The 21,377-nt window shown below is 40.2% G+C and overlaps 1 protein-coding gene across 2 annotated transcripts in view; it reads left to right on the top strand.

Annotated features, from left to right (window-relative positions):
- The first annotated feature begins 1,898 nt into the window (after positions 1-1,898).
- The window catches only part of LOC115344264 (gamma-aminobutyric acid type A receptor subunit alpha4), a 50,809-nt gene continuing 31,330 nt past the window's right edge, over positions 1,899-21,377 (top strand). For both annotated transcript variants that reach the window (XM_030021256.1, XM_030021267.1), the window contains exons 1-7: positions 1,899-2,268; positions 2,382-2,500; positions 11,843-11,910; positions 14,416-14,636; positions 14,739-14,821; positions 16,598-16,741; positions 18,146-18,298. In XM_030021256.1, the coding sequence (XP_029877116.1) occupies positions 2,186-2,268; positions 2,382-2,500; positions 11,843-11,910; positions 14,416-14,636; positions 14,739-14,821; positions 16,598-16,741; positions 18,146-18,298 (871 nt within the window). In that variant the 5' untranslated portion in view covers positions 1,899-2,185. The remainder of the gene's footprint in view (positions 2,269-2,381; positions 2,501-11,842; positions 11,911-14,415; positions 14,637-14,738; positions 14,822-16,597; positions 16,742-18,145; positions 18,299-21,377) is intronic.

The raw sequence follows: 21,377 nt of genomic DNA, 5'->3' as shown, positions 1-21,377 counted from the left end.
GCTAGAAGTGGCAGTGCTGTAGAGCTGTGGTTTGCTCTGTGACTAGCCGGCAGGATTCTTCCCAGTTCTCAATTACCATCTATTGCCCTTGCTTCAGTTTTGTGAGTTTGGCTTCTGCCACCAAAATTTTTCTGAGGTATCCCTAGATCAGATAACCTTACTTAGAAATACTTTCAGTGTTCTGCAACAAGGGATTACTTTTCTTGCAAGGGACAGAAAAACTAGAGACTCTCTTTACTGGAGGCTAATTCTATGTATCCCTTTGGCATAGTCCATGCTACAGCAGAACGCTGGTCCAGAAAAACAAATTACATCACTTTATAGATCAAAAGTGGCTGATTAACCCAGGCAAACTTACCTGATGTGGTGAAATTAGACTCCTGAAGAGCTGCTGATCCATCCTTCTGTTGTTCCTGATCAGATTGCTAAGGGAGCCAGGGCAGTGGACTCTTGCTGGCGTGCTGGTTTTCACCTGTGTGTGGAGTTAAACAGGCTGCTCCCAGAGCCTTGTCACAGGAGCCGAAGTGACCTTGGCATGACATCCTACCGCCTGAGTTGTCCAGGCTTGTAAATACCGCATGGAGCACATGTGCCGTCCATAGGCAGGCTGCCCGCTCTGTGAGGTTTCAGCAGAGCATTTGTCATTCCAGTAAGGCAGTCAGATCAGGATCCTGTAAGGCAGTCAGGAGATGAGGATCCTGTCAAAATCTCAGTAAGCTGACTAGTAATCTGCAGAGGCCTAAACTGGGCTTTTAAAATTGGAAGCAGAACTGACTGCCTAGACAGAGTTTTTTGAAAGATAAACAGCATCAGCAAGCTAAATGGATTTCAAGCACAGCTTTAATTGTTTTTCAAAGGAATCAGCAAAGGGCACCCTAGCTGGAATAAGCTCTGAAGTACAATCAGGAAGATTTCAAGTGTACAGTAGTTTTGAAGATAATCAGGCATTTCAGTGCTTGGAGATACTGTAGCAAGTAATGAATAAAGCCTTTTTATGTCAGCATTGACAGTACTGTAGTCTTGGAGTCAATTACAATACCTGCTCTATGTGTTCCTGCACGATGAACTTCACCATCCTCATTAGAACTGACATGCATGCCGATTTGCAAACCTAAACAGTTGTCCCTGCAGCACGCTTGATCAGAAGAACAAGTTGTTTATTGCCAATACCTATTGTATGGGGGACGCCCCCCCCTTCCCTTCCTTTCCCCCTCTCTCCCCCGCGGCACGCAACTATCCCAATAGCCCGTGACAGACTAGCAACACTTCTGAGTGGATTTTACTGTAATTGTTGCAGAATCCCTTGGACCTCGCATAATGGAAATTATTTGGGTCACCAAATCTTGTTTCCTAATTATAGGAATGAAAAGAAAAAAAAAAAAAGGAAAAAGATAGAATGTGAAACCATTCCCTTATTCTGGCATTTTTGCTTTTAGAAACCCGGGATAACCCACTCGCTGCCATCCGTTTCGGCTGCGCTCTGTTTTAACCTTGAAGTCAGAGCTCGCTTTCCTCTCCTCTCCCCCCCCAGCTCCTCTCACGCCGGAGCGGAGGGACCCTCCCGCTCCCAAACCCTCCTCGCTGGGGAACTGATCGTTTCCCGCCCCCCCGCCGCTCTCGGTTTAGTGTGTGTGCGTGTGTGTGTGCGTCCCTCTCCCCTCCTTGGGGAGCAGAGATGATTGGGACGAACGAAGGCTTGCCCGCCGCGGTCCCCACCGCCACGCTCCCAGCCGCCCTTCCCGCACAGGCACCCCACGCGGGCGCACCCCCGCCGGCAGCCCACGGGCGGGCCGGTGCCTTTCAGGCTGCGGCGGTGGCCGGCGGGGGAGAGCGGGGCGGGGCGGAGCGCGGGGCCGCGGGCGGGGCGGGGCGGAGGTGGGGGGGGGGGGGGAGGAGGAGGAGGAGGGTGAGCGGGGCGGGGGACGGACCGGCCGGCGGGGACCGGCGCCTGTTGCCCCGAGAGAGTTAACGGTGCGGGGAAAGTCGCCTCTCCTCCGCCCGGGCCGGGCGCCTGGCAACCGGGGCGCCGCGCATGTAGGGCCGCCGGGGGCTGCCGCCGTCGCCGCGCCCCCCCTCCCTTCTCTCCCCTCCCCCCCCGCCCCGCCGCCGGGCCCCGCGTCCCCCTCCCCTCCCCGCCCCGGACAAGGCGTTTAACGTGCCCAGGCGTGAAGTATGGCATGCAAAGATGGTTTCTGCCAAGGAGCCAGCCATCGCCATGTCCTCGGGTCTCTCCATCGCCCTCCTGCACTGCCTGTGCCTGGCGACGTGGTGAGTACCCCGGACGGTCGGCGCGGGGGGGGGTCCGGGGCGGCCGGTCCCGGTGCCGCTGCCCCCGCGGGCTCCCGGCGGCTCCGCTCACCCCTTCCCTCTTTGCCTCGTAGTCTCACCGGGCCGCCAGGGCAGGGCAAAAAAGAGGAGAAATTGTGGCCGGAGAATTTCACCAGCATCCTGAACAGCCTCCTGGATGGCTATGACAACCGGCTGCGACCGGGATTCGGGGGTACGGTGGCGGTGCGGGGCTGGGGGGGGGGGGGGCGCCGGGCAGGGGCGGGGGGCACAGCGCTTGCCGATCGTAACGACCCGTTACCGACCGAAAACCTGTGTGGCGTGTCCCACCTCCCCTCCCTCCCCCGGCCCGGGGTCCGAGCGCTCCGGGGAGGGAAGAGCCGGCGGCGAGGCAGCGCCTGGCCCCGAAAGCTCCGTGGGGGTCCCCAGTAACCCTGGCCGCGGGGGTCCCGCTGGGGCGGTCCCGGGCTCAGCCCCCGCTCCGCTGCTCTGCCCACACCCTGGACTCGGGCTGCTGCTGCTGCTGTTGCGCTGGAAAATAAAAAGCCCTGAAGCCGGCGTGCGTGGGCTTGATGAAGATGGAGGGACCTGTCTGACATCCAGATTCTTCTGGCTCTTGGTAGTTTTTGACCCCTAAATGCCACGGATCGGGTCCTAATAGAAACAAGTGCACTTTTACTGGCCTAAGAGGGCAGGTCTTTGATGAGTTCTGTTCGACTAGTTAGGGAAAACCAGAGCTCAGGTGCCTGAGCACACCAGTTCTTTACCACAGTTGCTCGAATTCCAGCTTTGATTTAGATGTAGTAGACTTAATTGCTGTATAGGAATTACAAGTGGAGGAGTCTTGAATTTGCCTTCACCTGTGCTCTGCATGCGGGCCTTTCGTGCCCCTTCCCTGCGCCTTTTGTGCCCCTTCCCTGCCCCTTTCGTGCCCCAGGCTGTTAAGATGCAGTTCTGTGCTGCTGAAGAAGCAGCCGGACTTGCAGTTCTTTATTGGTTTTGATGGTGCTGTGTAGAGACTTGGAACCAAAAATCACTAGCATCCAGATGAAATAAAACTTTATTTTGTAATCTGGAATGAAGATATTAAAAATACAGATTTGAAAGTTAAAAAAAAAAAAATTAAAAGGAAATGCTACAGCCCTTCTTAGGATGCACAAAGCTGTAAGGAGCGTTTTATAGGCTGCTTCCTATACAGGATTGAATGAGATCCTTGCGTAGGTTTATGTTGCAAAATACTTTCTTCCTCCTCTGAAAGTACCTTCTTCATGCACATGATCCATCTACACTGACATGTATGCCAACACGTTCCCCACATGCCATATACAGTGCTCACATGCATGATCGTGATTGTTAAAGGACAACACCTGGCATCATTGATCACTCCTTTATTATGGAAAAATGAGGCCTTCTCTAAGATTACACATTAAGCGAGTAGGAAGCTAAATTTACTGGCACCCAGAGAGATCATTGGGAACCGGTAGCCTTTTGCAATTTAGTCTCTGCGGAGAGGTTACAGACACTTCTGCACGCGTACAAGAGAAGTGCTATGTTTGGCATCATTTTAGGTTGAATGCCAACTAATTAGTCATCTAGCAAAGATGCTTTATGAGCATTATCAGATTTCCAAAATTAAACAACTACTAAATATGTAATATGACATACAGTTTATGTTGATTTTTTATTTTCATACAGTTGTCCTTTGCAGGATATTTTGCAAGAGTAGATCTTTTTCCCCAGTAAGTGTTGCAGACTTTCAGCAAAATGCTATCAAGGAGAAGAAGTTCATTGTATCTCCCTGAACTTTTATAACGGCAATATTGAAGTAAATGACAGAGGGAGAAAAAAACTCTCAGATTTCAGCCTGGGGAAAACACTTCTGGGTGAATATTTCACAAAATGGATATTATATTGCTTCTTGCTTCTTCTTTCCTTGTAACATCTAAACCACTCATCTTTCAGTTCAGAACTTCTAAGTAAAACATGGGGAAAAAAAATGCTTTATTTTTGAAAATGATGCCTGCCTCCCTAGCTCCTTACAGCAAAAGTTATCTTCACCTGATTTGGCAAGAACAACTTTTAAAAAAAACAAACCAAAACCAACCAAAGAAAGAAATTTCTGCAATTGGTCAGATCTGACTTTTTGACGTAACTCAGAGTAAGAACTATGGATTAGTTAATAAAATATACACTATCCAAATCCCTATATTTGGGGGTGTTTTTTGCTGTTAAATCTTTATGACAAATGGGACTTGCCTCTTAAAAGTGGTTTACCCACTAGTTTGTAGCATAGCAGACAAAATGTCAGCGGGGGTTGGCAATATTTAGAGACGGAAAGTATAGTGTGTTTTGGTAATGTTAAACCTACATCACTTTCTGATGAACAGCAGAATATATATTTTTGTTTTATTCTTGAAGCTGATTCACCATCTAGTTTTCACGTGGCTCGAAATGTAACGAAGGTTTTATTTTAAGAACAAAAGGCAGCACAGAGGTCTGACTGATGCTGATTTTAAACTTCAAATCAATGAAAACATTTCTAATTCTGGCTCAAATTATGTTTAAAATCAGACTTGGGGAGGTAGCCAAATTCTGAATTTTGCTGGCATCTTCCAGAGTTGCCACAAATAACAGTTCATGAAGTTTTTTTGCATGCAGAGCAAAGTAGAAAACGTTAGATTTTTGAGATTTCCTAAAACTGGATCCAAATTCTCCATGCTATCGTTAATTAGCACAATTTTTGGTAGTTATGGAGGAGAAGTTAAATTGCCTGAGAATGCTTACAAATGTGGAAATGGTCTCTCAGGAGGGTTTTGAACCTCAGTGGAGTACGTGGAAGCTTGTCTTGGTACTTCTTATGCAGGAGCATGGCGTATGTTGAGGGTTAGTAGAAGAAGGAAGTTTCCCATGTCATTGGATTGACACCTTGCATTACAAACCCACTATATTAAATGGATTTAACAAACCTAAAAAGTTGCTGTCAGTTGCTAAGCACTCTCAGGTTTGGTAGTGTAATAAACAAAACCAGAAGGGTTTATGAAAAGGTTATTAAAGACCATTTAAGTGATAGTTCCCATTAAGTTTGGGGGGGGGGGGGGGGGAATCTAAAGAAGCAAGAGAGAAGCAGAGATTTCACCTAGAAATTTAGTGAAACAAAGCAGAATGGGCAGTTTTGTGTAGTAAAGAAAAAAAAAAAACAAAACCCAAGTGCTGTCAGGAAAACTTTAAATGCATAAGAGTTTTGAATTTCGGGAGAGGGAAGGTATTTAGGGACTAATGAATAAAGTAATGCTGTATGATGTTTGAAAATAGTGTGGTGGAAATGAAGTAAATTCCATTCCCTACACTGTATGCTCCATTATATCATTATCGTGAATTTCAGAATGCAATTAGTAATGCATGTGGGTTTCCTGGTCAAAACCACTCTATAAGAACAGTGTGTTTACAGAAGCCACTTGTAGTGAGATTAAATAAAAGCATTATCTGCTGGAAAATTCAAGGGTATTACCACAGTGCTATTTTGATTCAGCTGTAAAACTTCGAAGCAAAAGCATTTCTAGTTATACCCTAACTCCAGTTTTCATTTGCTTTTAAAAATTTTGGGTATGGCACAAAGGAAAACTCTAGAAAGTTGCAAAAGCTGGCTTTTCTCTGAAAATCCCCTTTCTGCTGGTGATTAGTTTCAAAGTGACGCTAGAAGTCCAGAGAATTTTTAAAAGGAGCATTATTTGCTTGAAGCGAAAGGCCTGGGTCTGATTTGCCATTTTAAACACTGGCATGGTTTCAGACTTTACCTGAGCAACTCTTGACATAAGTTAAGGGCCTGCGAGATCCAGTCAGAACCTGTATTGGATTGTAACTTTAAAAAATGTAACGGTGTCTTTGAAAGTTTCATGATACAGTAACTCATCATACTTAAGCCTGCACTTACGGAAGCAAGAAGGAATGAAGCTGGTGAGGGCAGCATCACTGTGTGCTGCCCTGTATCTGCTAATTTTAATGAATTGTGCCTTTTAGAGAACATCTCATCTGGTGTCTTGCTTTTAATGGCGGATTGTATGGCCAGACCAAAGAAAGAAGGAGGTGTGTGACTTGCTTCCTGCCCAAGGCTCTTAGGTTGACTGTGAAACCCACTGTCGTTAGCTCTTAACAAGCTGACATAGGGTGTTCCTGGCTTGTTGTGGTGTGACTGCCCATCAGTCGGTGAAAGCTGGAGCTCTCTCTCCTCTTGGGTTCTGTTTATTTGTGTGAGGTAGTGTGGCATGAGCTGCAAGTCTCACTACCAGCTAGCGAAATGGTGATAGCTCTGTGCCTTTTGGTTTGGAAGTTGCCATGTTCGCTGGCTTGTGAGCAGAAGGAACAGGACCCTGTCCATTCATTTTCCTTTTTCTTTTCTTCCTCTTTTCATATTCTTTCTCATGATCTCATACCTGTGAAAGTGCAGCTGAGTACTTGGTGGAATTAAATATGTTGGCCATTGTCTCCCCTAAGAAGGGTAGGAGAGGGCTTCTCGGCCCCTTTTAGGCTGTGTGATGTTCAGCTGATGAACAGCATTTCTGAAGAGTTTGATTTCCTGTCAATGCAGGAGGAGTGACTTTAGTCAGAAAATAAACAGAATAAATTTGAAGAGCAAAGACAATTTTCTGTTTCTAGAGAAAAGAAAAATATCTACATGATTATCTGCTCTTATTAGGAACTCATGTGTACCTTCAAGGTTCCATTGCTCAGCATAATGGATATTGTAATTTATTTTTATTTTTTAGATTGCAAATGGACTTAAAGTGAGCATTGTAAAGTGAAGCTGATTTTTTTTTTTTCAGGCAGTTGTCCAGTCTTCCTCAGTTGGTGAGAGTAGATGACTCAAAGGCTTAACAGGATATGGTGTTAGATACCTGTAGTTGGCTGATTTGAATTTGGCCCAGGTTAGTAATGCTTGAAGTCATTACCATCTGTCTGTTGTTCAGTGACCTGCATAAAATTAGCTGATATTCTTAGTCCAGTTCTTAGTAGACAGGTGTCCACATCATGAAAATTGGCACCAGTATCAAGCTTGTTGGCTGTCTCAGCAGAGATTATCTGCTGATGAACAGGCAAAGAAACAGTAATCTCCTCATTTCTGGAGGTATGGTTTTCCATTTTCAGGGTTCAGACATGCTGATGGATGAACATATGTAGAGACAAAGGTTGTTGTGTGCTGCTGCTGCCTTTGTTGTATTTGTCTTTTGGTAGAGAATGTAGCCCATGTGTTTGAATTCCACATTAATTTTTTAAAAATGCCCTACCTAGCTGTTCTGGCTTCCTAACGGAAATCTTGCATATAGCAGGTGTCCTCAGCTGTTCCTTCTGATAGACTGAAACAAGAGAACATGCTTCATATGATGGCTTCTCCTCCCCCCCCCCCCCCTTTTTTTTTTTTCTTCACTTGAAAGATATCAGACCTATTCAGGCAGCAAGAATTTGGAAGGAGAAAGCACCAAATCTTTCACATGTAGTTATATTTAAAAAAAAAAAAAATCTGTAGCAACTACTTTTTTTTTTAGATGTCGCTGTAGGAACTGCTGTAATATAATTTCATGTAGTTTATGTATCCTGGGACTGATCTCATAATAGCAGCGATACCTGCACTTAGCAGTTAAATTGTACTTTGTATGTTGAAACCTTTGTACAGACTCATTTGCTAAGGTTCCCAATTGGCTGTGTGACTCCTGATGGCAAAATCTGCAGTATATAGAAAGCCTGTGCAGGATTTGACTGTTTACATACAGTGGAGATCTCTGCAGTGATAGTTGCCTATGGAGACGCGGGGATAATGGAGCCCAAAGTCTTTCACTGGGAGCTGTGCTGCAGTTCAACCCATATGTTGGCAGAAAATGCATGGGAGAGCTGTCTTATGTTCCTCTTCACAGGGTTAGGGCCTGGCATCGCTTCTTCAGCCCACATGGAACATCTCTATCTAACACTGAACTATTCTGGCTTTTTGCAGGGGTTGCTTTTAATCCTGCCTGAGCTTCTTTAAAGTATATTATCTTGCAAGCAGTGATTCAGACTTAACTGTTCCCACTGCAGTGTGTAGGACTCTCCTCCTATTTCATTGACATAAAAATACACACCAGTATGTTATAAATAGTTCTTCAGCATTCCTGAGGATTTATGGTGGATAGATGCTTTCTGAACATCCATTGAGGGATAAGCCCAAATGGTCATATTTAAAGTTAATTGGCCTTCTTACAACTTGCTGCATTTTATTGCCAGTAATAGAGTGTTAAGGATTCTAATAGGATCTTCTGCTTGCAGAGCCTGAGTTGATTAAGTGGTGCAACATGTTCATTTCGGAGGGCTGCTTAAATCACCAGTAAAAGTAGGTTAGGTGACTACAGATCACCTCCTCGTTGACAGGAATTCCCACGATTAATAATAGTGTTTTTTTGAAAAAAAGCATGACTCACTATTTGTTCCCTGCTATTGTTACCAACTGGAGTTATGTTTTCTTCTAGAACAAGACTAAGGCATAGGTTTTGGTGTCGCTATAGATACTCCTGGGTTGGCATTAAGTACTGGGATGTGCTAGAAAATCCAAGATTTGGCCTTGGCAGTTGTGCACTGACAGTGTAGGTGGAAGACGTGGAGCACGACGGGGCTGCAATTGGAGAAAAAGCATTAGGGAGATAATCAGCTTCACTGTCCCTTGCTGCTGTCTTCACTCCTACCAAACATTTTACTGTTTGACCAAAGCTTTGGATGCAAAGCAAGGATTTGCGCATCAGTACTAGCTGGATAACTGTTATGATGCCTAAAATATTTCTTGATCCTCATTCATCTGCCATTTTCTAGTGGCCTAAAATGTGATTTTAACATTTGTTTTGTCACTATACTGCCATCATGTCAGGCATGCAACCAAAAGTAAACTTTAATTTCAACCTTATTTTGTGGCTTTCTTATTGTCTGCTTCCTTCTTTCTCATGGGTCCTACTAATAAATAAAGGTTTGAGAGCAGAATAACCGTTACTAAAGAGTGAACTCAAGCGTAGTTTTGGTCCTGTGCTGTTGCCACAGGATTTCTAATAGCATTAAGTTGTAGGCTTGCTGATTTGGAGATTAGCTTCTTGGTCTTAGCTCTCTCCCTCTTTCTGAGAAACTCCAAAAAATGAACTTGCAAAAAGCCTCTGAATGCTTAGTGCCCATGAAGCTGTAATCATTTAATAAAACAAAAGAAATCAATGCCAGAGGAGAAGCAGCTCATGCCTGTGGGAAAAATCTGTCCCTTTGCTCAGTTTGATATGATTATAAAATTACAGTGTTCTGTGAGCTAAAGAAAAGCAGATATCGCCAGAGGAAAGCAGTTAAAGGTTTGGGGTTTTTTTGAGGAATATTCCTATTTAGTTTCTTAGAACTAACAAATAAAGCAGTTCCTGAAAGAGATTCGGGAACTGAGTGCGATATTCAGTATTCTCTTCTTATTGAGTAACAATGACTAATTCCTCCATTTTCTTATTAGAGCTACGTAGGAAAACGACTTTTTCATTTCTATAGAACTTTGATTTCAGAAACATTTCAAGTTCAGTTGAAATAAATATTTAATTTAACTGGGGTTGGTTTAAATATATATACTCCTGTGATTATGGGAGGTCAGATACGATTGGATCTCTTCTATTTCTATGTACAAGTAAGATTGGGCTTTTCTCCCCTATTTTCTAATGCCCCAGATGAATGTCTTCACTTTCAGTATCTTGACAGCTCTATTACGAGTTCTTCCAATCTCTTGGAGCTCTTCTGCTCTCCAGAAATAATTATATTCAGGAAATGTCATTGGACTACTTTGTCAGTAAAATGAGTAGTCTAACGACTCATGGATTTCCCTGACCTAATGAACACTTTGTTATTTGTAGAAAAGGGAGCAGCTTCCATTTGACATATTAGGAGAGCATCCCATCGCAAAACAAACAGCATGGTATGAAAGTGTGTTATCTGGAACTTGGGAGTTTCTTCTTAAAACCTCTTCAAGACAGACATGCCAAACTATCCAACTTTCCAGGGACTGCTGAACTACCAACTGTTGTAGGGTGAATTTTCTTTAGATTTTATCTTGAAAAAATATCCTTCTGTGAAACTGTTAACTGCCAGCAAAGTCGTTTTTTTTGACATTTAGCTGAAAAATTCTTAGCTGTTCTTCTCTACATAACTTGCAAACTGTTTAGTGAAATAATTTTACATGGTTTTATTTTACTTTTTGTTCACAGTTTGACACTTGTTATAGGTGCAAGAAGTATAGGTTCCCTGTTTTCCAGTTGCTTACTTATTTTTCTCCTTTTAACATTTGATTCAAAGTGACATCTGTGAACAGTCTTTTTTTTTTTAATATATTTTTTTTTTTCTTTCCAAGAGGGACATATTCTTCTGCTGCTAACAGCCTTAAGTCTTTCCTCCTTTCATTTTTAGATCGCAAATACTATGATAAAGCCTGAATTAACAGACTTGAGCCACTTATCGCCTTTAGAAATTTGAGTTGTAGGGGTTTAGAAACTGTGGTTGTGGATTTGTAGATCATACTTTTTTTTTTTTTTTTTTTTTTTAAACACATACTGTTTGGTAAGACGATCAGTAGACTTGATTTTTTTTTTTTTTTTTTTTTTTTTTTTTTAGTTTATGATGCGAGTTAATTGCCTGAACTAAACTGTTAGCTAATGCTTTGATCACAGAATCATCATAATAATTGGTAATGATTAGCAGCTTTCTAGCCTTTTACATTGGGAACAGACCTAAATCCCAGTGAAATTTGTTAGTGCATGTGTTCTTTAGTTTAAGGGGAACTATAGAGTGTACTGCAAAGTGACTGCCCATTTGAAATTTCAAGGTGTTTTGTCCTGTAGTAAAGAAAATATGTTAAAATGAAACTGCTTTCTCTGATAGTTGCTATGCCGTACCCAGCTGCGAGAGTTCAAGACCTCTGCTCGGTGCACTGTTTTTAACAGTGCCCTAGGTATCACTAGTTCTTTCAAGACAGGCTTTGTAGTAGCATATGGATCTAGTTCAGACCTTCAAAAATGCTTAGATATCCAACTTTTATTTTGACTGTTAGTATTAAAGCACTTAAGTACATCTCAGGGTATGGATGCAGTTCGTGATCCTGTAGTACAAAATTGCGCAGTGCATGGCATGCTAATATGTGTAGTCCCGTTATTACCAGTAGGACCGAATGTTAGTAATAAATGCCTTGGGGAATGTGGATTTCCTGAATTCAGTGCTTGTTGTTAATTAGCGTGGTGTTTTCAGTGAGTCTTTTAAGTTTTTGGCATTTGTTTTCTTACCTGTTGAGTCAACATTGGTTTTCTGAATAGGGATTTGCATGGAAATGCTGCTTTTGATTTACTTATGTGGTAAAGGTAATTGAGCAGTGCTTGTTATTAGAGACTTATCTGAAATGACCTGTGTTTGCATTTTGCTCTTGCTCATCCACAGAACCCTCAAAGTGGTAACTGTTCACACGCCAGGATCATTTATGGGAATTGTTGACCTGCAAAATTCAAATTTTCTTGCTCACTTCCTTTTCATACATTAGGTCCTGTTACTGAAGTCAAAACAGATATATATGTCACCAGTTTTGGACCTGTTTCTGATGTAGAAATGGTATGTATTTCTGGGATTAAAATGCCATTTCCTGGTTCTGAGAAACCATTAACTGAAGTAAGGAGTGGATGCTTCATCTGTACTGTTCTGTCAATCATGCAAAGCAGGAAAGATTAGTAACAGCTTAATTTACAGGTTATAATTAGATACATCAGGCCTGATTCTGGTCACACTTTCACTGGGTTTTGGCTGGCTTAAGGAATTCACTTCATAGGATTTAAGACAGACTTTCACGGTATAGAGGCAGAATCAGGCCTTGTGGGGAGTGCCTAAGTCAGTTTACTGTGAGGAAGACATGTAATATCTTTGAAATTGCTTTTCCTTTCTGAAACCTGTGTTATTCTCAGGTGAATAATAATGACATCATTTCACAAATACTTGTTGACATTTTCATTTCAGATGAATGCCCTTTGCTGATCTTTGTGCCCCTTTTAGCATCACATTTCAGTGAATGTTTGACTGATGAGTTTTCATAAGTGTCTGCAGAAATTGAACATCAAAGTGACATGCATGAAATAGTCACAGAAGAGATATGTTACGATTGCACCTACTGTTATTTGTGTCTGAATGGCATCTGCATTCATTTGAGGTCAAATCCAGCAAAACTCTCATCAACTTCTATAATCCAGTGGTATACAGTTAAATCAACAACAGTTTCTCTTTTTATAAAATATCTAAATAATCCTATGGAAGTAACACAGCCATATGTGCTGCACTGAACTTCTTTAAGAGAAAGGCCGTTTCAGGGCAGTGACTTTCTTCCCATACAGTGTCATTGTGCACTTTGTGGTGCACCTGATTTGGTTCTATCATGTGATAGCAAGATACTTTTTCAAGGGCTACATTTGTGACAGCAGTCTCATGTTGAAATGCATCTTACCCCTTCAATGGTTGTCATGTACAGTATGATGGTGTTCAGTGTGACAAGGGGTACAAGAATCTGGTCCCAAGGAAATCTAGTAATGTGTGCCTCAAATCTAAAAAGAGGGCTGCATCTCTCAGGTTTCACTGAAGCATTTGACATGGTGCCACATGGGAAATTATTAGTTATATTGCAGAAGGCAGGAGTGAGAACATGGACTGAAGGTAGGTAAGGAACTGGCAAAAGGAGAGTTTTCATTAGGTGTTTCCCCTTTCATCATTAGGGATTAGTTAGGAGGCTATTCAGGGATCCAGGAATCGTTTTTGGAATAATTTTTAGTTAATGTATCCATTAGTGACCCAATGTAATCTGAATGTGGCTGCACTCATAAAACTCACTGAAACAGCAAAGTGTGATACAGACTCAGTACAGGGGATGATCGGAATGTCTTTTTAGAGCTGGGTTACTTTGGTACCCAGTGTAATGAAAATGGTTGAAATCTTGTATTACAAAATCTGTCATGTAGAAGCTAGTAACAGAAACTGCTACTTATGAGCTATGAAGTTACCAGCAGGAAATGACACTAGAAAAGAGACTTTTCATAAATTAACTATAAACCACAGTGGAGGATGCAGCCATGGAGAAGACGACAGATATAATTCTAAGATGCATTACACTAGTAGACATGCCTCCTTGCCAATGTGAATAGATATGGCCATACAAGTATTTTCAATGGTAACATTATGCAGAAGAGTTTGAAATACAATGAGAAAACATTGTTTGGCTTAACAACAAAATCACAGCCGTCAGAGTGGTTCCAAAGAATGTTTATCAATATGGTGATAGGTGCTCATTTATATATATATATGAATATATATAAATATAAAAGCACTTAAAGCTTTCTATGACCATTTTCAATTTCACGTGATGCTTTTTTTTGTGAAATGCTTTAGCTTCCTGAGGTCAGAAATGCATTCCTTCATCCATTCATTCACATATGATTTCTCATGATGTGCCTGTGTCTGCAGTTCTGCAGTTGTTTGCATGTTTTCTTTGAAGCATCTGAATGGCTTTTCTGAGGAAGTTAATGGGATGGTTACGTAGTTTAAGAACAAATATGTATATATGCAAGTCTATATGTAATTCATTATCCATGTTTTGTGGGCATGGCAAAGAAAATATTTAGCTTTCCTCAGTTAAAAGCTTACTTTCCATGAGTTGAAATTAAATTTTCTTTCCTAAATTTATAGTGGAAGTAATCGTTTGTCCTGGTATTTTTAATTTAGCCAGCAGCAGAAAATCCATGGATATCTTTTCTGTAAAAATCTCTTGACACTTACTGTCAGAGATCATTTTGTTTCCAGTTATATGCTTGACTACAAATTCACTTGCCTGCTTCCTGCAACCTAATTAGATTAATTATTCCATAATGATTAAATATGTGTAGCAATTTATTGATATGACTAATTTGGGAAATTAAGCTATTAAGAAGTACACAACATTTTAATTGGTGGAAATACATTTGCGTAGTGGACTTAGCGTTTTCTTTACTACTGATTTCTTTGTTCCTGAGGGATTTCTTATTTTACAGGGAACACTTACACATGCAAATGTGATTTTTGTTTTTCTGCAATTTAATACAGGAATATACAATGGATGTCTTCTTCCGTCAGACATGGGTAGACAAAAGATTAAAATATGATGGCCCTATTGAAATTTTAAGACTTAACAACTTGATGGTTTCGAAGGTGTGGACTCCTGACACTTTCTTCAGGAATGGGAAAAAGTCTGTTGCACATAATATGACAGCCCCAAATAAGCTCTTCAGAATAATGAGAAATGGCACCATCCTGTACACAATGAGGTATCGAACGTGTTTGTTTGGCTTCTTACAATTACTGTATGCAAAAGTTATACTGCCTAGACAAAATGGCAACCAGAGACTATTTAATTTGTTCCATTATAGGCTTACAATAAGTGCAGAGTGTCCCATGAGATTAGTGGATTTTCCCATGGATGGTCATGCTTGTCCTCTCAAATTTGGGAGTTGTAAGTTGCAATTATGAAATTTCTTGTAACTACAGAATTTAAATAGTAGAAGTAGATTTTTAGCAGTTACTAAACTTTCTGAATATTAGTCTTGATACACAATCCTTATGCAGACAAAACTCCTGTTAAGTTCCTTGGGGATTTTATTTAGGGCCTCAAAAATTAAACCCAGGCAGAGAATTGAAAAGCAGGCAGTGATTCAGCTATTACGTTCAACCCCACTATTCTGGCTACACAGTTGCTTGAAATACGTAGTTTTTCTTGGTTCTTAGGGAGGAATTGGATACTCAGTGAAGTGAGAGATTCTCTGTAGAAGACAAAGAGGTTGGGATCCATCTCAGTTTACAACAGCCAGCTAAAAGGCACTTAGGGAAGCAGGTTATTTGACTTTCTCTACACTTAGTGGAGGCACATTGACATCCTAAGATGTGTAGGTTATGCGCAGAGATTTGATCTTTAGTTGTATTTGTCTGTCTCCTGGCCTATAATGGGAGCCTGCATGGCAAGTTTAGACTAAATAAATAATTTTTAGACTGGTGAGAGGAATCTTAGTTCAGATGATTTCCCTTTTCTGCTTTGAAGTCAGACATAGATTTTTGGATAATCTCCACACTTTGGCTAGAAGGAACATTTTGGGACATACTGCATAACAACTGAGGGAAGTAGTTATGATTCCCTGATTTGAATCCACAGCAGAGACCTCCGAGACCACCTGGGGATGGTTGGTGCACTCCATTAACTATCTTGTCACTCTTCTAAGCCTCCTTGGTCACTGACTTCTCTGCTTTACACTCCACTGTAGTCAGTGGTTGGACATTAATCTGTTTTCCTTGACCCCAGAGCTCTGAAGTTAGAAATGACACTCTGGACACTCCTCAGTCTTTCCTTAGCATAAATTTAGCTTATTCAGTTGGGTAGTCAACCAAAAGGGGGATATTAAAGATGCTGTTCTGATAAGGTTTTTCATCCCTGTTATGGTGAGACTGGAGATCAGATGCTGTCAGATTTGGCTTTGGTATCAGCGATACAATAGGGGAGCTTCAATAGTGGGGGCTTCTCCACTGGCATAATTCTTCAGGAGGAATCACCAGCCAGCAGAAATTGCGCTTGACACTGATCTGATCTTTTCCTCAGTGAAACTTGAAATAAGATGAAGCCATTTCCAATGCAAGACTGATTTAATTTAATTTTAACAGGAGTTTGGGCTGTGTAGGGATTGAATGCTAGCCCTACGTTATATCTTTTGTATTAAATGTAAAATGTTTCTTTGGGCGTGCTTATTTTTGGGCTATTGTGAGTTTTTTACTGACCTCTGGTTTCTGGCAAATATTTTAAACACAAGTTTAAAATATTATAGTTTTTAGTATAATCATTCTTTTCTGTAAAGAAATGCGCACCCAGTCTCCAAAATGTGTCCTCCTTATACATGCTCTTTTTTTATATAGTAGTATACTTTAATGATAAAATTTTAGATAGAAATTTCTAAATAATTTAAAGATAAACTTTACATGCCCAATAAGGGCTGATCCAGAAAGAACTCGTGTTTAGACTTTACATTCAAATGTGAAGTGAATTCGTGTGTGACACTTGACATACGACCTTAGCTGCTATTTATTCTCCTGTGAGGGTGGTTTTTGGGGGTAACTTAACATGAAGGGTATCTTCTAAAGTTGTTAGTGCGAGTCTTGCTGTTCGGTTTCAGTAAGTTTGGATTGGGCTCGTAAGTAAGGTGTGAGAAGAAGTTTCCTATTTATGCAAACTGATGCTGTGTTGTAGATGCTTATCCAAAGAGTGAAATGATTTATACCTGGACAAAAGGACCTGAGAAGTCAGTGGAAGTTCCTGAGGAGTCCTCCAGTTTAGTTCAGTATGACCTGCTTGGGCATACGGTATCCACTGAAACCATTAAATCTATTACAGGTAGGAATCTCGTCAATAAAAATCAACTTGAGGTAAAACTAACCCTGTAAGATTGTCTGAGGCTTTTTTCTTTCCTTCCTGTAAGGTGTTCTACTGAATGTCCTAGGGTATATATGAAGGGCTGAAAGCATAAATCTGAATTAGGTTTCTGTCCTTCAGATTTACATTTGCAGATTCATTACAGTAGATTGCGACGGTCTTTCGGAAAGCTAGAATGAGATCATTACTCTGAGGGACAAAATGAGCATTTAATCACTGCTTAAAATGCAGTTTGAAGAGTCAAGAGGATGCCTGGGTGAGGAAGTAATTTCTCAGCACTGTATCCACATTATGTGCAAAAGACTTCCTTTGTTTGGTGATGCAAACAGCTCAGGATAGAAGTACAGCATACAGAATGGGTTATTAAAGCCATAAAAACCCTCTAGTCAGATAAGGATAGGCACAAATGCATTAGTCACAATAGATACTTCTGCTGATTTGTGTTGTAAGAAATAAGGCAAATGGCAACTACAGGCATCCGAAATGAGTGAAGTATCACTGATGAGCAGTATGGAGATAAACAAGCATATTCCCAAAATATTTTTAAAATTTGGAATCATTTTCTAAGCATCAGCAAGTTTGGGTGTTGCGAGATGGTCAAAATGAAACAGATAAAGCAAATGTATTTGATGTATTGCTCTACGGATATTTTTCTCAAAGATAAAACTGTTTTGCAATACACTAGAAATTCACTTCTCAGCATATTGATTATTATGAGTTAACAACAGAATTTCCTTACTCTCCCCAAAATGCTCATTCTGTAGTGCTTTATTTAGACATTTGATTCCGTTTATGGTAAAACTGCCATTTTTTTGTTTGTTTGTTTAATATGAATGATAACATTTTAGAAGAACTTACAGTATTTTTAGTTCATGTCAATGATTTTTGCATTTGTTTCATTATCATAGTGGTGCTGATGTATAAACCTAGTAAAAAGCTGAGATGCTTCCATAACATTTAGTGTGCATCATTGTTATTATTGTTTTATTTGGCAGGTAGGTACCACAATGTTATGGATACTATAGGTAGCTAGATAGCTTGTGTCTTGGGACTCTTTTCTTCAACAGCTGCCAAAAGAATTTTTAAAATCATGCTTATACTTTAAAATGTAATCCAGTATTAGCTGTACATTTATAGTATTTTTGATACCAGCTTCTGAATGGCACTGTAAGGACCTATTACTTCCAGGGTTTTTTGTTTAAAACTTTCATTCGTTCTTGTGTCTAAGGAACATATCATTCTATACATGTTAAGTGGAATGAATAACATCATCTTAAACAATCCTAGCTGATAGTCTGAAACAGTTATTCTGCAACACAAATTTTATGCACAGTCAGAAAAATATTTTCTTTTCTTTTTTTTTAGGCGAATATATTGTTATGACAGTTTACTTCCACCTCAGACGGAAAATGGGTTATTTTATGATTCAGACCTATATCCCCTGCATTATGACTGTGATCCTTTCTCAAGTTTCATTTTGGATAAATAAGGAATCTGTTCCAGCTAGAACTGTGTTTGGTAATTATTTCTTTTTTTGCTTTTTCTCATACTTCCTCTTTTAATGACTTTCACTAGAATAGGCCTTTTTAGTGCATTGGGGTATACTGCCTCCATACTAGTGTAGAAACAAGGGAATGATGTAAATTCAGAGGAATTTTTGCTGTTGATGTATGAAGAATATTGTTATGTGAATCCTTGGAATCTGAAGAGAGACTTGGAATATATAACCTGAAGGGTGGCATGGTTGCCTGTGGCAAACGGGTGTACATCTCTGGGGATTCTATCTGCTTGGGGGAGCAAACTGGGAAGACCTGGCCCTAAGTAATACAGTCAAGTCCTTGGTCTACATCCAGAGCAGTTTTATCCTCCAGTGGACAGTAGTGTAATTACTTGAACTCACACTTTTAAAATACTTTTAAAATAATTTGATTGGGAGTGTGTGAGATGTACAGATGTCTTCTTACGAGATACCTGTGTCATCAGTGGAAGCTTGCTATAAGCTGTTACTGTAATTTCATGTTTAGTGCTTTTCTCTCCTTTCTGCCATTGCCATTATGAAAATGAATTAAAAAACCAAAGTGATTGCAAGATATTAAAATTGCCCTCACCAAAATACAGCTTGAATGAAATGCTTCAGTGAACTCCAAAAATAAAAAAACAAAAAAGCTTCTATGGACGACAAAGCATAAGAAATTAAATGGAAATATGGTTCCTAACAAAGAAGTAGGATAAAAACATTTTTAAAAGCAGTCTTTATAGAGCAATGTCTTGACTTTATAATGTACTGTAGTCTAAAGCAGGACTAATTAGGAAGAGAATGTTCTACAAAAAGCCTTTCTATAGATAGATAGATGCTGGCAAGAGTGATAGGAATTAATGTTTCTACGTGACGGCCCATTTGAACATGTGAGTGGAGTCAGAACACTGTTTAATATCACAAATTAGACAAGGTTAATGATTAGTTATAGGAGAAACAAGCTGTAAACCTAATAAGAACCCCACTAGCTCTCAAGTGTTACATTAGGCAAACTAGTATATCACTTCAGATGCCTTTGCAGTGATGTTGAATAATGGTACTTTTTTTGAAGGGAGTATTGCCATGAACTGGAAAGGTAGAATCTGTATTTACAGACAAAATGTGATAGTTGAAAATGTACAGATTATAGAGCAATAGATGTAATATGTGTCATTATATCCATATATGAAACTGAAAACAAATAATAATAATAAAGTTTGGACATCCACTAAGTTACAGATAAGTCTCTTGAATGCCTTTGAAAGCAAATGGCTTAAAGTATGGCTAAAAGTATCTTTTTAGTTTTCTTGCAAATTCCAACAGGAACCCTGTTTTCTAAAGGTTTTCTTAAAAGAAGATAGAAATGTTGCAGGCAAGAGATAGGAATAAAGCCAGAATACCCGCTATGGTACCAGCTTTCTAGAGGAACTGTCAGAAGAGGCTAACCAAAAGATCTTTCCATTGGACACTGCATAATTAGGGAGAACTTGGCAAAGGATGCCAAGGAACAAACAGAGGAAGGATGCACAATGAACAAAGGTACATGAGGTTGTGATTTCTGCAGTCAGACCTTCAGACACCTGAACCTGGTGACTGTGGGAGATTGGTGTTTCTTAGAGGAAAGAAGCAGTAATATTAAAACAGGTTTTTAACATTAATTTTATATTAAAATACTCAATATATTTTTATATGGTTATGTGCATTTCTAATCAGAAGCTTGCAAGTATTTAGCTCTGGATAATTACAGTACCTGTGTGTGTATAATATTTTTTACCAGAACTTAATTCCCTACCCTGTAAATCCCTGTGGCAGGTATCCAATGGGCAGTTGCAGTGGCAACTGCAAGTCTCCCAGAAGAATGACTTAATAGGGGGAAATCTGATAAAGACTATGGCAGTAGACTATAATACTGTCACGGCTTCCTCCCTCCTCCTTGTGTTTTGGGAATGGTTGGTCATTCAATTCACTTCATCCTGTTCTTACAGCTATTAAACAAATGTCTTTAGAAAGACAGTTCAGACAAACTATTTGCTTGAAGTGAGCAGAGGTAGAATCAGGAAGGATAGGGCTAAGCAGGGATGGGTTTCTTCCAGGAAAAAAATAACTTTCCATAATTTTTTTTTTTCCTCAGACTTAAACATTTTCAGTGGTGTGTTTTTTTTCAACACCTTCCCACTGAAGAAGGTTTTGTGAGCTTGCATCTGTGTTTTTATCCTGCTGAGTTTGCTCTGAGATATTGTTTGTGCTTGCATGAACTGGCTATTACTCTTTTTTCTTTTTTTTTCTCCTTCAATAGCAAGGACTGGTTTCATTGTGTCCAGTTCTCTGTATGGCAGTGTCTAGGTGAAGCTTTTTCATATCAGATTGCCCAGATGGAGTACCACCATTTAGGGAATAGGGGATGTGAGGATCCTGTTGAAAAACATGCTCTTTATTGTTTTGAATTCTTCTGACCATGAGCATTTCACCTTGAATTGAAATGGGTACAGTGTTCTCTTCATAAGAATAAAGACATGTCCATTTGTAGTCAGTCTTCCTTGAGGTTATCATGGTAGGACTTATGCGGTGTTCACTATATACTTGGCATTTTACATTTGTATGATATGGGATATTTTGGATGAAAAAGGAAAAAAAGACCCCATACCTTGGTTTTATACAGCATGTATTTGCATTTGAAGTATTGCCATGAAGTGGTCATATTTGAGTTCAGTGTTCATGATTGTACACTTTAATTAAAAAGTTGTTCTTTCAGAAGATGAAATTCTAATTAAATTTCATCGATTGACTAGTAGCAGAAGGGTTTAAAAGATAAGGTGATGGTTTCTTAATTAACAGAGTTGTTAACATAATATTCTAGTTTTCCTTAGCACCAAAATAATTTGCCATGACTTAACAGCACCTGCATCATGAGTGGGATCAGAGGAATGGATGCAGACTAATAGGTGGTATTCTGAACCCATTACAGGAAAAATCATGTTTTTGTTGCAGTCTGAGGAGCACTCCCCTATTTAACAACTTAAATTATGTTCAGATGTTTAGAAAGTAACTTGTTGTAGGAAATTCTACTGAACTTTACATGAA

Source organism: Aquila chrysaetos, chromosome 1 (genome assembly GCF_900496995.4).
Source record: "Aquila chrysaetos chrysaetos chromosome 1, bAquChr1.4, whole genome shotgun sequence".
Lineage (NCBI taxonomy): Eukaryota > Metazoa > Chordata > Aves > Accipitriformes > Accipitridae > Aquila > Aquila chrysaetos.
Note: the sequence above shows the minus strand (reverse complement) of the source record. Positions and strands in the feature narration are given on the sequence as shown.